The sequence below is a fragment of the Juglans regia genome, chromosome 12 (genome assembly GCF_001411555.2).
Source record: "Juglans regia cultivar Chandler chromosome 12, Walnut 2.0, whole genome shotgun sequence".
Classification (NCBI taxonomy): Eukaryota; Viridiplantae; Streptophyta; class Magnoliopsida; order Fagales; family Juglandaceae; genus Juglans; species Juglans regia.
Genome location: NC_049912.1, coordinates 19,091,665 through 19,105,875, shown reverse-complemented (window position 1 = coordinate 19,105,875; position 14,211 = coordinate 19,091,665). Strand labels below are relative to the sequence as shown.

The following is a 14,211-nucleotide window of genomic DNA, read 5'->3' as shown; positions in this document are numbered from 1 at the left end:
TTTTATTTTTGGGAGCCTTGCATATATAAGGTGGGGGGCCTTATGGCCTCGCGCAATTATTTAAGATGATTAAAGTTATCAGATTTTAAGGAAATCTCAATCCTCGCTAAAAACCAACATCCTTTTTTTTTTTTTAAATAAGAACATCCATTATATTACTTATGAATTAACAATGTACATCTTATCCTGTATAACCAAACTAAGTATCCCTACTGGACCACTCTTTATCCAGACATTTTCCTCTTCAATAGTAATAGAAATTTTTTGCAAGTGTATGAGCTACTTTATTACAATCCCTATACGTATGTTGTACTGTCCATTCTGGTCAATTATGAATAACCTCTTTTATATCTTCTACCATATGTCCAATGCATCATCCTAAAAAATCATTTTCTCAAAGTTAAGTTCTGCACATAACTTCATAGCCCTCTATAAAGCATGGAGCTCGGCTATGACAAGGCTGTTGACCTTCCTCTTTGAACTATATAAAGAAACTAGAATCTCACCATGAGCATCCCTGATAACTACTCTAATCCCATCCTTCATTCCTTTGAGTTTAAAGTTGCATCCCAGTTCACTTTAACCTCATGACTTCCAGTTGGTGCCCTCCATCCCCCCCCTGCTTCTGCACTGCCCACATACTCTCTTTCAAGTTTACTTTGTGCCTGTTGATACTCTTCAAGGCTTTTCTTTTGCTTGTTAAAAAATCACAAGAGGTCTAACAAACTTCTTTTTATAGAGAAAAACATTCCTCCTTAGTCATATCCTTCTCATCGCTACTGTCACCAACTCCACCTCTGCCTTTGACAATCTAATCCTCAATCTGTCCCACACCTCATATAACTCTATTTCACTGCTAGACCATTTCTGTAAGGGACTTGACTGTTCTGCCCATACATCCATGACTCCTCTACAACTCCATAACGCATGGCAAATAGATTCTTGATCTTCTGACTCATACACAGGACAAGACGAATTTTCCACCACCTTTCTACGAGCCAGGTTCTTCCTTGTTGGAAGACTGTCATTCAAGGCTTTCCATAAAAAGACTTTCACTGCTCCCAACTCATTCAACTTCCATAGCATCTTCCATGCATTTGTGGACCCTACAGTGAGCTCCACTTTATCCCTTCTCTTCCTGCACATGTCAAGGTGGTAAGCACTTTTAACACTAAACAAACCATCTTTTGTTGGGGCCCAAATCTGTTTATCTAGCATACCAGTTTGACTAATGGGGAGACTGCATACAACCTCAGTTTCTTCTTCACTCAAAACTTTCCTGATCAGGTCTTCTTTCGAGGTACCACAGTTTGAATCAATTAGTTCACTGATCACCTTGGCATCAGCACTTAACAGTGTAATTAGGGATTGAATACAATGAGATAAGGGTGTTGGGATCCATTATCTCCCCATATCTTTATAATGTCATTCCCATTCCCTACTCTCCATACAAGTCCTTCCCTGAAAAAATTCTATCCCTTTAAGAAATAAGCTTTTTAAGATATCCAATTTCTTATATCATAAAAAAAAAACCTAGTGTTTTAAAATTTCCTTTCCGTTAATAGTTTTTCCAGTAGCTGTATACTTCACGGCAAAAGAATATATTGTTAAAATATTTGCAACCCATAAATAAACAGATAAAGATGATGTATTTAAGGGATGGGTGAAGGGGGTACGTAGTCTAGAAGAAGCTTACTTGCAGAAGAAGAATGGAACGGAAAAGAGAACAGCTAGAAGCAATCCATGAAAAAAGGTCGTGAAAGTATATAAGAAAAAAAAAAAAAAAAAGGTGTAATAAAGATATATAGCAAAAGAATATTAATCTTTAATTGGACAAAAAGATTATAAGCTTAATACTGTCGAAGAACGCACAAACTAGTTACTGAATTTGGACCCAAAAAATGCGAGAAGACAGATCAAGTACTTATACCTACTCATGTAAGAGGATTATTTAGTAGGGAAACGAGAGTGGCTACCGACAAGTCTCACCCATTGTCGTTTTTATTTTATTTAGTGATTAAAAAAATATTTTTTAATGACTTAGTTATTTTTTATGTTTTTTTAAAATATTTAAGAGATTTAAAAAATAATTGAAAAAAAAAAGAAAACAGTAAAAAAAAATTACCCAATCGGTGAGGGAAAGAAATCCTATGTAGCAGTCCCTTATTTGGTATTCAGTTTAACATGAAAAAAAAAAAAGAAAAAAAAGAAAGAAGTAATGCTAATATAAATTCTAAATAAATAAGTTTTATACAAATCTTTTATGAAAAATAAGTCTCACTAATAAATAATATTTTTTTTATACTTTTTTAAGATATAATCTATTTTTTTTTATAATAATTTGTATAAAATTTATCTATTTAAAACTTGTACAAATCATTTCTGAAAACAAAAATGCTAAGTTGACAGAAAAAACGTACCGACAAAATGTATAGATAAATGCCTCTCTTTGCACTTTGGTACCAAGGATCCAAACAAAAATGGGTAGTGCTACAGAACGGTTAATTCAACCCAAGAATTCAATTGTAAATGTATTTATTTATTTAATATTTTTTATTTATCTTTAAATATTTTTAAAAAATAAAAAAAATATCAATTCATTAATATTCACTTTTTTAACTATTAAATAAAAAAAATAAAAAAAAAACATCATTTTTATCGGTCACTTTTACAAATTCAAGTAGTATTTTTCAACAAAAATTGCATACATTAATGTGTATGAGTCTTTCTATATATCCTAATGTTCGTACGTGGAGCTAATCGATCTACATGAATATGGTTTGAACCATGATCTAACCACAAACATTAAATTATAGCTCAATATATAAGGACGTACGACGACTTTATCTATCTTGTTTTTCTAATTTTCCCACTTGCCCAATAAGAGATCATCAGAGTCCATCTGTTTTTTGCTTAATTTCTTTTTTAATTAAACTTTATGATATAATTTTTTGACAATTTATTTAATGTAATACAATTGATATTTTGGCTATATATATATATATCACATTATATTTGTAAGTAAAATAGTTAAAAATATTTTATATTTTACGTTAAATAGATACGTACCATCCATGATTTGTTTTGAAATGGAGATGATCCGTGTGATCTATATTGAAATTACCCGTAGGTGCAATCTCATGGGGACCCAACTCTACTTTATAGTTTATAGCTAGCTAAGCTAGATAGTTCCAATTCTCGTAGTCTCTTTAATTTCACTCTCTCCTTCTACCTTAAATATCCCATTTAATTAAGACATTCTACAGGGAATTGGATAAGTGGGTTTAAAAGCTCTTTTTCTTTGCATTCCCGGTGCCCTCCTTTCCAACGAAAGTAAGAATAAGTTGTTGTGAAAAATGATGACAAAAAATTAAAAATAAATAAAAAAAGAATAATCAAACAATCACACGATATAAGATTTACGTAATTTGATAATTTGTCTACGTCTACAAAATTGTAGAAAATTTTATTTCTTGAGGAATCACAATGTATAGTATATGAGGCGATTACTGTGCTCAATTGTACGGCCACAATATTAGAAAAAATACATATAAATAGGGTACATGACGGAAATCCTAATTACTCAAAATCTGCGTTATTCGCTCAAGCAGCATGTCAAGCGCGTGTTCAACAAACCTGTTTACTGGCTGTTTGCTCGATCCATCTAACGAACGGCTCACGAGTGAACTCTCTGTCTGAACTCTGCTCGAGCAGCTTATCGAGCGAGTAACGAGAAACTCTCTATATCGCATTCGTTCGAGCTGCCTGTCAAGCAGATCATGCGTGGACTCTTTTTATAGCGTCTTCGCTCGAGCAACCTAAATGCTTCGCTCAAGCGAATTGAGTCAAGCTTCACAATACTCAACAATTCTCCTACTTTGAGACTGGTACAACCACTGTATTACCGTCTGCCTCAAAACATGATATCCTTCACCTCTGCAACTCATTGCCCCTGTCTTCATGCTAGAAGACCAACTGAAGCTGTGTACAACTTCAGTTTCTCAAATGTAACACCCTTTGTCAACATATAAGCAGAGTTCTTGCTTCCACAATTTTCTCAATTATCAACTGGTCATCATCTAGTAATGATTGAATGAAATGATACCTGATCTGAATGTGCTTGGTCTTGGAAGGAAATGCTGGATTCTTAATAAGGAATATGGTACTCTGACTATTGTTGTAGAGAGTGTCTTTATGATTTTTCTTACCCAACTCCTCCAAGAAGCCTTGTAACCAAATCATCTCTTTTGATGCTTCTGACACATCAACATACTCAGCATCTATAGTAAACAAAGAAATTGTTTTCTACAAATTAGAACCCCAAGACACGGCAGTACCACACGGAGTGTAAACAAAGCTTGGTGTACTCTTTCTACTATCAATGTCTCTAGCTAAATCAGCATCAATATAGCCTTGCACCTCTAAGCTCTCTCTAGAGAAGCACTAGCACACCTCTGAGGAGCCTTTTAGGTACATCAGAATCCATTTCACAACCTCCCAATGTTGTTTTCCTGGATTACTCATGTATCTACTCACAACTCCCACTGCATGGGCAATATATGGTCTTGTGCAAACCATAGCATACATAAGTAAACCAATAGCTGAGGTATAAGGAACCTTACTCATATAGTCGTGTTCCTCTTCTGACTTGGGTGATTGATTCTTACTAAGTCTAAAGTGATTGCCCAAAGGTGTGCAAACTGGTTTGGCATTCTCTATGTTGAACCTGCTAAGTACCTTTTTCACATACTTAGCCTGTGAGAGTCTCAATGTGCCCTTTACTCTGTCTCTGACAATTCTCATGCCAATGATTTGTTTCGCAGCTCCCAAATCTTTCATTGCAAAGTGCTTTGACATCTGCTTCTTCAGCTTATTGATCTCATCAATGCTGGACCCTGCAATGAGCATATCATCCACGTACAGTAATAAAATAATGTAAGAATTGTCAGAGTGCCTGACATAGTAACAATGGTCTGCCTGACATTTGATGTACCCTGGACTGCACATGAAACTGTCAAACTTCTTGTATCACTGTCTAGGAGCTTACTTCAGGCCATACAAACTCTTCTTCAATTTACAAACTGAACTCTTTTTTCCCTGTGCTATAAACCCCTCAGGTTGATGCATGTAAATGTCTTCTTTGAGGTCTCCATGAAGGAAAATTGTCTTCACATCTAACTATACAAGATACAAATCTCAGTAGCAACCATTGCCAGTACTAACCTAATGATTGTATCTTCACCACAGGAGAAAATATCTCAGAATACCCTTTTAATGCTGAAAGCCTTTTACAACAAGTCTAGCCTTGTACCTTTTACTACCATCATTCTCAGTCTTCACTCAGTACACCCATTTGTTGTGCAATACCTTCTTCCCTGATGGAAACTCTGTCAACTCCCATGTCCGATTCCCTAAAAAGGAATCCATCTCATCCTTCATAGCTAACTCCCACTTGCTTGAATTCTCATTATGCAAAGTTTCCTCATAGCTCTACGGTTTCCCACCATCTGTCAACAGAATATAATTTAAAGTGGGTGAGAAATGCTGTGGGGGTCGAATGGTCCTGACAGACCTGTGAACTACAACTGTAGGTGTGGATGGCTTTAGATCTGGCCTTGGAATAATAGGAATGGGTGCACTGGGCCCACTCTCTTCGTCACTCACGTCCCTACACTGCACTGTGACCTCTAGTAGGTCCTCCAAACTCACAAACTCGGACTCTTGAGGAACTGTATGTACTGGACTTATCCTTGTACATTACTTTCTCATTGAATATAACATTTATGCTTCTTATAATCTTCCAACCCTGCTCATCCTAGAAATGATAGTCAAATGCCTCGTTTCCATAGCTAATGAAATAACATTTTTTTGACTTTGCCTAAAGTTTGCTACGAGCATCAAAATCAACATGAATATATGAACGCTAACCAAAAGTTTTGAGATAAGAAAATTTGACTTCTTTTTCACTCCAAACCTCCTCAGGCATTCCACAATCTAACAGAATTGATGGCCCTAAATTTATTAGGTAGACAATAGTGTTGACTGCGTCTACCCAGAATGTATGTGGTAGTCCAGCATGCAACTTCATGCTTCTAGCACACCCATTAATGATTATGTTCATACGTTCAGCAACACCATTTTACTGTGGTATCTCAAGAATGGTCTTCTCCATTCTGATACTGTAAGCTGCATAGTACTCCTTGAACCCTCCATTAATGTACTCACCATCATTGTCAGACCTCAAACATTTCAGCTTCAAGTCTATCTTTGTCTCAACTAAGACTTTCCACTTTTTTATCACATCAAATGCATCGGATTTATGTTTCAAAAAATAAATCCATACATTTCTACTTTGGTCATCAATGAACGTAACATAGTACCGAGAACCTCCAAGAGATGACAATGGAGAAGGTCCCCACACGTCTTTGTGCATAAGCTCTTATTTTCTTGTTTTCAGTGTTCTGCCACTCTTCAAGAAACTGACTTTTTTCTGCTTCCCCAGTATACAACTCTCACACATGCTGAGGAGATCAACTAACTTCAGTTCTGGTAGCTTGCCTTTAGATAATAGTTCTTTCATTCCCTTTTGACTCATATGGCCAAGCCTACAGTGCCACAACTCTACGGTGCTGTTTGCAATGGTAGTAGCAATAGTATCACTCAAACCAGTCGTCATATATAGAGTACCAGTTTTCTTACCCCAAGCTAGTACCATTGCCCCTCTAGTAACCTTCAAGGTGCCATTTGAGAACACTACTAAATGACCACAATCATCGAGCTATCTTACAGAGATGAGGTTTTTCTTCAACTTAGGAATGTGTCTGACCTTTTGCAAGGTCCACATGTTCTTGTTAGGGAGTGCAATGTCAATGTCTCTCATTCCCACCATGTTCAGTGCCTGTCCATCAGTCAGGTACACCTTCCCAAAGTCACCAGCAAAATAGTTTTGCATTATCTCTCAATGGGAAGATGTGTGAAATGAATCCCCTGAATCCAGTATCCAGTCATCAACTAGACTGTGAACTGTAAGCAATAGTGCATCATGTACTTCTTCAGTTACAACATTAACACTTTCATTCTCCGTCTTTTTCAAAATTTTACAGTTCTTCTTTATGTGACCAGCCTTGCCACAGTTCCAGCAAGTTGCCTGTTGTCCAGGCCTTAACTTGCTCTTGCCCCTATTCTTTGATTTTGATTTGCCTCTATTTGAGTTCTTGTCTTGTGATCTCCCTTGATAATCAACATTTAGTGTTGAACTCGAACTCGAGGTCTCACTTGAATCTCTCATGCGCACCTCCTCAGCCAAAATCAAATCACGAATATCATCATATTTCAGTTTTGTTTTCCAGTAGAATTACTGGCAGCCATTCTCATGGCTTCCCAACTATTTGGCAGTGAAGCCAACAGTATCAATGCACGTATCTCATCATCAAACTCAATTTCAATAGATGATAATTGGTTAGTGATAGTATTGAACTCGTTCAAGTGTTGTGCAACAGACGTACCTTTTGTCATCTTTAGATTAAACAACTTCTTCATTAAGTGTATCTTATTATTCGTAGACGAATTTTTATACATACCTGACAAAACCACCATGAGATCTGCAGTAGTCTTCTCCTTGATGACGTTGTGTGCAACGGATCTCTACAAGGTTAGCCGAATAACCCCCAGAACCTGTTGATCTAACATGTTTCAATCAGCATCTTCCATGTTGTCCAATTACTTCCCCAACAATGGAAGATAAAGTCTCTTCCCATAAAGATAGTCCTCTATCTGCATTCTCCAGTATCCAAAATCTATGTCATCGAACTTCTCAATCCCAGATCCCTTCACTTCTTCTCCCGCCATTGTTTTTCCTCAAATTCGAACCTTGGCTCTTGATACCAATTGTTGTGAAAAACGATGACAAAGAATTGAAAGTAAAGAAGAAAAGAACAATCAAACAATCACACGACTCAATATTTACATGGTTTTGCAACTTGCCTACGTCCACAGAGCTGCAGATGATTTTATTTCTTAAGGAATAACAATGTACAGTATATGGGGCGATTACTGTGCTCAATTGTACAACCACAGTATTAGAAAAAATACATATAAATAGGGTACATGGTGAAAACCCTAATTACTCAAAATTAGAGTTATTTGCTCGAGCGGCATGTCGAGCGCGCATTGAGCAAACCTGTTTACTGGCCATTTGCTCGAGCCATCTGACGAGTGGCTCACAAGCGAACTCTTTGTTTGAACTCCGCTTGAGTGGCCTGTTGAGCGAGTAACGAGCGAACTCTCTGTGTCGCATCCTCTTGAACTGCCTGTTGAGCGGATCATGCTTGAACTCTCTACGTAGCATCTCCCCTCGAGCAGACTGAGCCAAGCTCCACAATACTCAACACAAGTGCCTCATTGATTTTTATAGCCATGCAGGAATTAGAAGAAACAGGGTGGCATTGAAAGAAAGAGAGAAAAACCGTTTAGTAAAACGGAGTACTGGGCATGCACTCATGCTATGAGAGCTTGTTCTTAGTGAATGCTAGACTGAAGGACAAAATTAGAGTGACAAATGGATGGTGGAGGTGTTAATGCATGCAGAAGTAGAGCAGGTTGGTGGTGAGCGTTATAGATTCTCTAAGCCAACTAAGTTCAAGAAACTGAAATTGGAAGATACTTAAGAAAACTGTGAAACATAAATTTTTTTGGAAGGACTCTTAAACCCTAGCTCAAAAGGAATGGCTAATCTCTCATAATTCTAGAGCTTTAAAAGCCCTTGCGCATGGAATTCTCATGTGTCTAATGGTGATCAATTTTGATCTACCCCGGCCCGTAAAGCTGATCTCCATATATATTACAAATCTTCAACATTTTTCAATGGTTATAAAAAATAATGAAAATCGTGCGCGAGTCCTCAACATACTGACAAAATGCCCATTGCTAATATTTTTAAAGCTTTTTCCATGTGATTCAAAAAAATTCACAAAATGATAAAGAAAAGCAAAGAAAAAAGCTTCAATCTATATATATTGTCATACATTGGCATTTTTTGGAAGTAAAAAAGACCCAAAACTGACACGTACATTGTGGAGAAGTTGAAATGCGCAGAGAGATTATGGATCGAGCACTTCTAATTAGAGTATCTTCATTGACTTAGTCAAATGCATCTTTAAAATTTATCCAATATTACACCTTTTTACATTTGTCTATTCCATTTAAATTCAATTTTCATATTAGATTAGTCATTCACTCTCTATATAATAATAAAATATTATTAAATTAATAATTTTTTATTTAATTTATTTGTGTCACATTTTATAATTCTACCAATTTCATATTAATAATAATTATATTCTAATTAAATTAATATTAAAAAAATTATATTTTCAAAAGTCATTTAATGCTAATAACAAAAAATATTTGATTAAACTCATCTAAAATTCTATCTAAATTTTGTAATTACAAACCAAATAGTATTTTTTTTTTAAAGTGAGAAAATAATATTTTAATATTTGTTTGGAGTAGGAAATTGATATTTTAATATTCAGAGTAGCTGCTAAGCGGTCCATCCGCTTTACGCACATTAACAGCCCACCAATGGCTGGGTGCCACATCAGAAATAACACTATAATCTGCCTACACTCTTCCGCACAGGATAGACTTGTAAAACAATTCAAACACTTACTTGCAGCTACACGAGTTCATCTTCACTCCCGCGTGCGTCAATCGACCAGCAACGCACCACCGCAAGAATCTGCCGCCAGAATCCACCGCCACCAGTCCACCACCTGAAGGCCGTCGTTGTCCTTCTTGGTCCGTTAGAGCAAACATTGACTTCATAAAAAACCAGTCCAGCAATTTGAAAATTGTTGCCCACTACGCTGCCGTTGGTCCGTCCGTCGCCCACCATAGTTGCTCGACAATTCTAACAGTTGTTCATGGCTGACTCCAGTGACCTTGGTGTTGCTCAGGTATTTTTCTTCTACATTATAAATCTTTACACTACTAGTGTTTGACAAAATGTTTGAAAGAATTCACTTCACATTATATTTTGAGGATCTAGCTTGGCTTTCAGTTTAAAGATTGAGAGATTTTACATTATAAATATTTACACTACTGGCTGAGAGATTGTTGATTTATTTGAAGAAAAAAAAAATATGGAGAATGAACTATATTGTATTTTTTCTCAGTGTTGATACCAGGACAAAATTGTCCCACCTTGTATTTTTGTGCTTATGCAGTCATGTAGTAGAAGTTTAAAATATATTTACATGAGAATATTTACAAAGAAAAGAAAGTATAAAATAAGAAAAGAAAGTGTAAAATATTTACATGAGAATATTTTTTCTCAGTGCTTATGCAACCATCTCTTTCATAGCTTTGTTGATTTTTACACTTTAAGAGTGTAAATATATTTTCATAACTTTAGTGTATATTAATTATGACATGCAGCAAGAGTTGTATATATTGTCCCCGCTTGCTTGTAAATTTTCTTAATTTCTTTTTTACGTTTTGGTTTCCCAGATAGATATAAGATATAGCTAGAGAGAGCGAGAGAGAGAAATATATATGAAAATAAGAGCTAAAAAGTAACTGATAGCTATGTTGATTTTTCATTATGGAGTTATAATCATGCTCTTCTTTATTTATTTTTAGCTTTGTTGATTTTCCATAACTAATGGATTTATAATCATGTGGTTTTGTATTGAATGAACCAATTTATAATATTGATAGTGATGAACTTGAGGCTGAAAGTGAAGACATTCAATGTGATGTGAATGTTGAAGATAGTGTCAATGTTGAAGATGGAGTGAATGAGATTCCCTCTTCAAGTAGTGGTCCGTTAGAGCCATTCATTGGTATGATATTTGAGGAGGTCGAAGACGCCCAAGCATTTTACAAGGCATATGCAAGGCGACAAGGATTCGCAATCCGGACAAATCATACTCGATTGTCGAAAGATGATAAAACTCTTTGTGCAGTAGACTATATTTGCACAAGGAAAGAATTTCGGCGAGTAAGTCAGAAAGACACAGTTTGACAACTCCCTGAACCTGCTGAGACAAAGATTGGATGTAAGGTAATGATGGGTATAAAGAAAGATGGTGAAAAGTGGATAGTCAACAAGTTTGTGGTTGGATATTATCATATTCTATTTACACCGAGAAGTACTAGCTTCCTTCATGGGCATAGGGAAGTTACTAAAGTCCAAAAAAAACTTATTATGACTTTGAATGAGTCCGGTGTACCGACAAGGAAAATAATGTCAGTGTTGAGAAAAGATTCAAATGGTGAATTTAATGTTGGTGGTATTGGCAATGATGTAGAAAATTACTAGGAAGCAAAATGAGGAAAATATTTGAAGAAGGGGATGCACAAAGGTTATATTCATATTTTCTTGATCGACAACTCAAAGAACCTGAATTTGTTTTCTCCAAGCAAGTTGACAAGGATGGGAGTATGGGAAACTGTTTTTGGGCTGATGCGAGATTGAGAGCTGCATACCAATATTTTGGGGATGTTGTTACATTTGATGCCACTTACCTTACCAATATTTATAAGATGTCATTTGTGCCATTTTCTGGAGTTAATCATCATCACCAGACCATAATGTTCGGTTGTGCTTTGTTGGTAAATGAAACGGCGGAATCATATACATGGTTATTGAGAACATGGCAAGAGGCAATGCTTGGGCGTGCCCCTTCAACGATAATTACCGATGATGACAAGGCGATGACTAAGACAATTGTAGAGGTACTCCCGAATACAACTCATAGGTTGTGCTTGTGGCACATTTTACAAAAATTTTCCGAACACTTGGCCCATGTAGACAACAAGTTTCCGGACTTTCAGAAAGATTTTCGTCATTGCATACATGAGACAATTACTACTGATGAGTTCGAGCAAGAATGGACTTTGATTGTGGTGAAGTATGACCTAGGAGAAAATACTTGGCTGCAAAATCTTTACAGCCAACGGGATAAGTAGGTACCAGCCTACTTGCGTTCGACATTTTGTGCTGGTATGTCAACAACTCAGAGGAGTGAGAGCATGAACAAATTTTTTAAAGATTATGTTCGTTCAAGCACTATGGTTAGTGATTTTGTGCATCAGTATGAGAAAGCTATAGATGCACGTTACTTTAAAGAGAAAGAAAATGATGTGCGGACAAAATCTAAACGGACGATAATGAAGACACCTTTTAAAATTGAAGAGGAGGCAGTGATTGTTTATAGAAGAAAGTCTTTCACAATCTTCCTAGATGAGCTGTTCAATAGTCTATGGTACCAAGCAAGAGAATTGTATGTGAGTGGTGAGGCCAAGACATATGGAGTGACAGCCCATGGTAAAGAAACACCTATTTACCACGTGACTTTGGAGGGTGATGAAGGACATGCTACATGTACATGCCATATGTGGGAGTTTATGGGGATTCTTTGTAGACACGTATTATGTGTTTTTGGCAAGAAAGGGAAGTTAAATATATTGCCACAACATTATGTTCTAGATAGATGGACTATTAATGCTAAGAGTCGACCCATTCCAAACATACCATGTTCTGATGACCAAGTCCGGCAAGGACAATATGAGGCTACGATGAGAAAAAGTAAGTCAATGATACAACTTTATGACATTGTTGAACTTGCATCACAGTCAGCTAAAAAACACAATCACTTTACACTTGCTTTGGAGAAGGTTCACAAAGAGTTGTTTGCAATGGAAGATCATGTAGAATATTCACAAACGATGCCCACCAATGAATGTATACCATCTAGAAGTCAATTTATATCGAACTTTTCACAAACGGTGCAGGATCCTTTACGGGTGCCCACAAAAGGGCAACAAAGTCTTTGAGAGCGAAGAACCCAAAGGAAACACAAACAACAAAGAAAAGAAGTTGTAGCATTTGCAAGAATGAGAGACATGCTAAAAATAATTGTCCTTCAATGAGGTATAGTAGCCTTGTACTTATTTGTATTTTGCTATTTTTAATTGACGAAACTAATAAAGTTTGTTGTTATTTTTGTAGGGATTTTGGGCCAACAACTGACAACATATTAGAACACTTGGATTCATAGTTTCATTTTGAATATATCTTGTATGTGATATATTCCCTCTTTTTGGCTTAGCTACTATATCTATATTTTGATTGCTTTAGAAATATAAGAAATTTGAGGACCTTGTGATATGTCCAGGAATGTTTTTGAGAACGACAAGGAGAAGCTGTTTTTGGATTTTGAGTCAGACGAGGAGGTGCTGAATTATGTATTCGAGGCAGCTGAAGAAAGCTTTTGGAACCATATTGTATTTCTTGTATTTATATTGTATTGTATTTATTACAGAAAATGAACTATATTGTATTTATTTCTAGACATCTTGTACTTCTATTGGAACCATCTTCTATTTATTTGGAGTTGAATATTTCAGTTTGAGAAAATATTGTGATGTGCAATATTCAACTGTTAGGACATATTGTGATGAGTAGTCATTACATTAATAAAGTAGTCATTACATTAATAAAAGTAGTCATTATATTAAAGTACACCACATTACATGAGTCGTAGCACTGATTGAGATCCATTGTAATTTTTTGGATACATAACAATTACACCACAAACTACTATAAAAAATAACCATGACAACATTAACACTTTCAAGACTTCCTTGTACTTCTTCTCCATTGCTTTAAATTTGGATTCTTCGATGTGTAGCCGCTCATTAAGTAGCATGTCGTTCCTCCATTCAGCTAACTCCAAGGCCGTCTTACAACAGTTGTTTTGCTCTTTTTGGAGATCAATCCACTCAAAAAATCTACATTGTTTACCCATCTTATAGTTTGGGCAATTGAAAAATCTTCTACCAAAACTATTAGATTTTCCAGAAATACGTAGCTTCGCTTGGCAGCTACAGTAGCAAAGTGGTCTCTCAAAGCTACATTTATCTTCCCCTCTTGCAGTCCAAGAACTTGAACTAGAATGAGAGCATGGTGCATAAAAGAAACATAAAAGAAACTATCATGTTGGTGCCAAAAAAATTATGTTCTACTTCAAATCTGTGCAGTTTTGATTAGAGGATGGCCATCACCATGGTCATCAATTCAATATTGTTTCCCGCATATCACCATGGCACAAAAACTATTAGTGAAAACTTTTGGTTAGAGGATGGCCTTCCAGAGGTCAAAAATTGGGCTTTGGTTGATTTAGAACTCTGTACATTTAATATTGC

At 36.0% G+C, this 14,211-nt stretch overlaps 1 protein-coding gene across 1 annotated transcript; it reads left to right on the top strand.

Moving 5' to 3' along the window:
* The first annotated feature begins 12,075 nt into the window (after positions 1-12,075).
* Positions 12,076-12,840, top strand: LOC108994728 (protein FAR1-RELATED SEQUENCE 5-like). Its single transcript, XM_018970055.2, has one exon. The coding sequence runs from the start codon at positions 12,076-12,078 to the stop codon at positions 12,838-12,840; it is 765 nt and encodes a 254-aa protein (XP_018825600.2).
* The last annotated feature ends 1,371 nt before the right edge of the window (positions 12,841-14,211 follow it).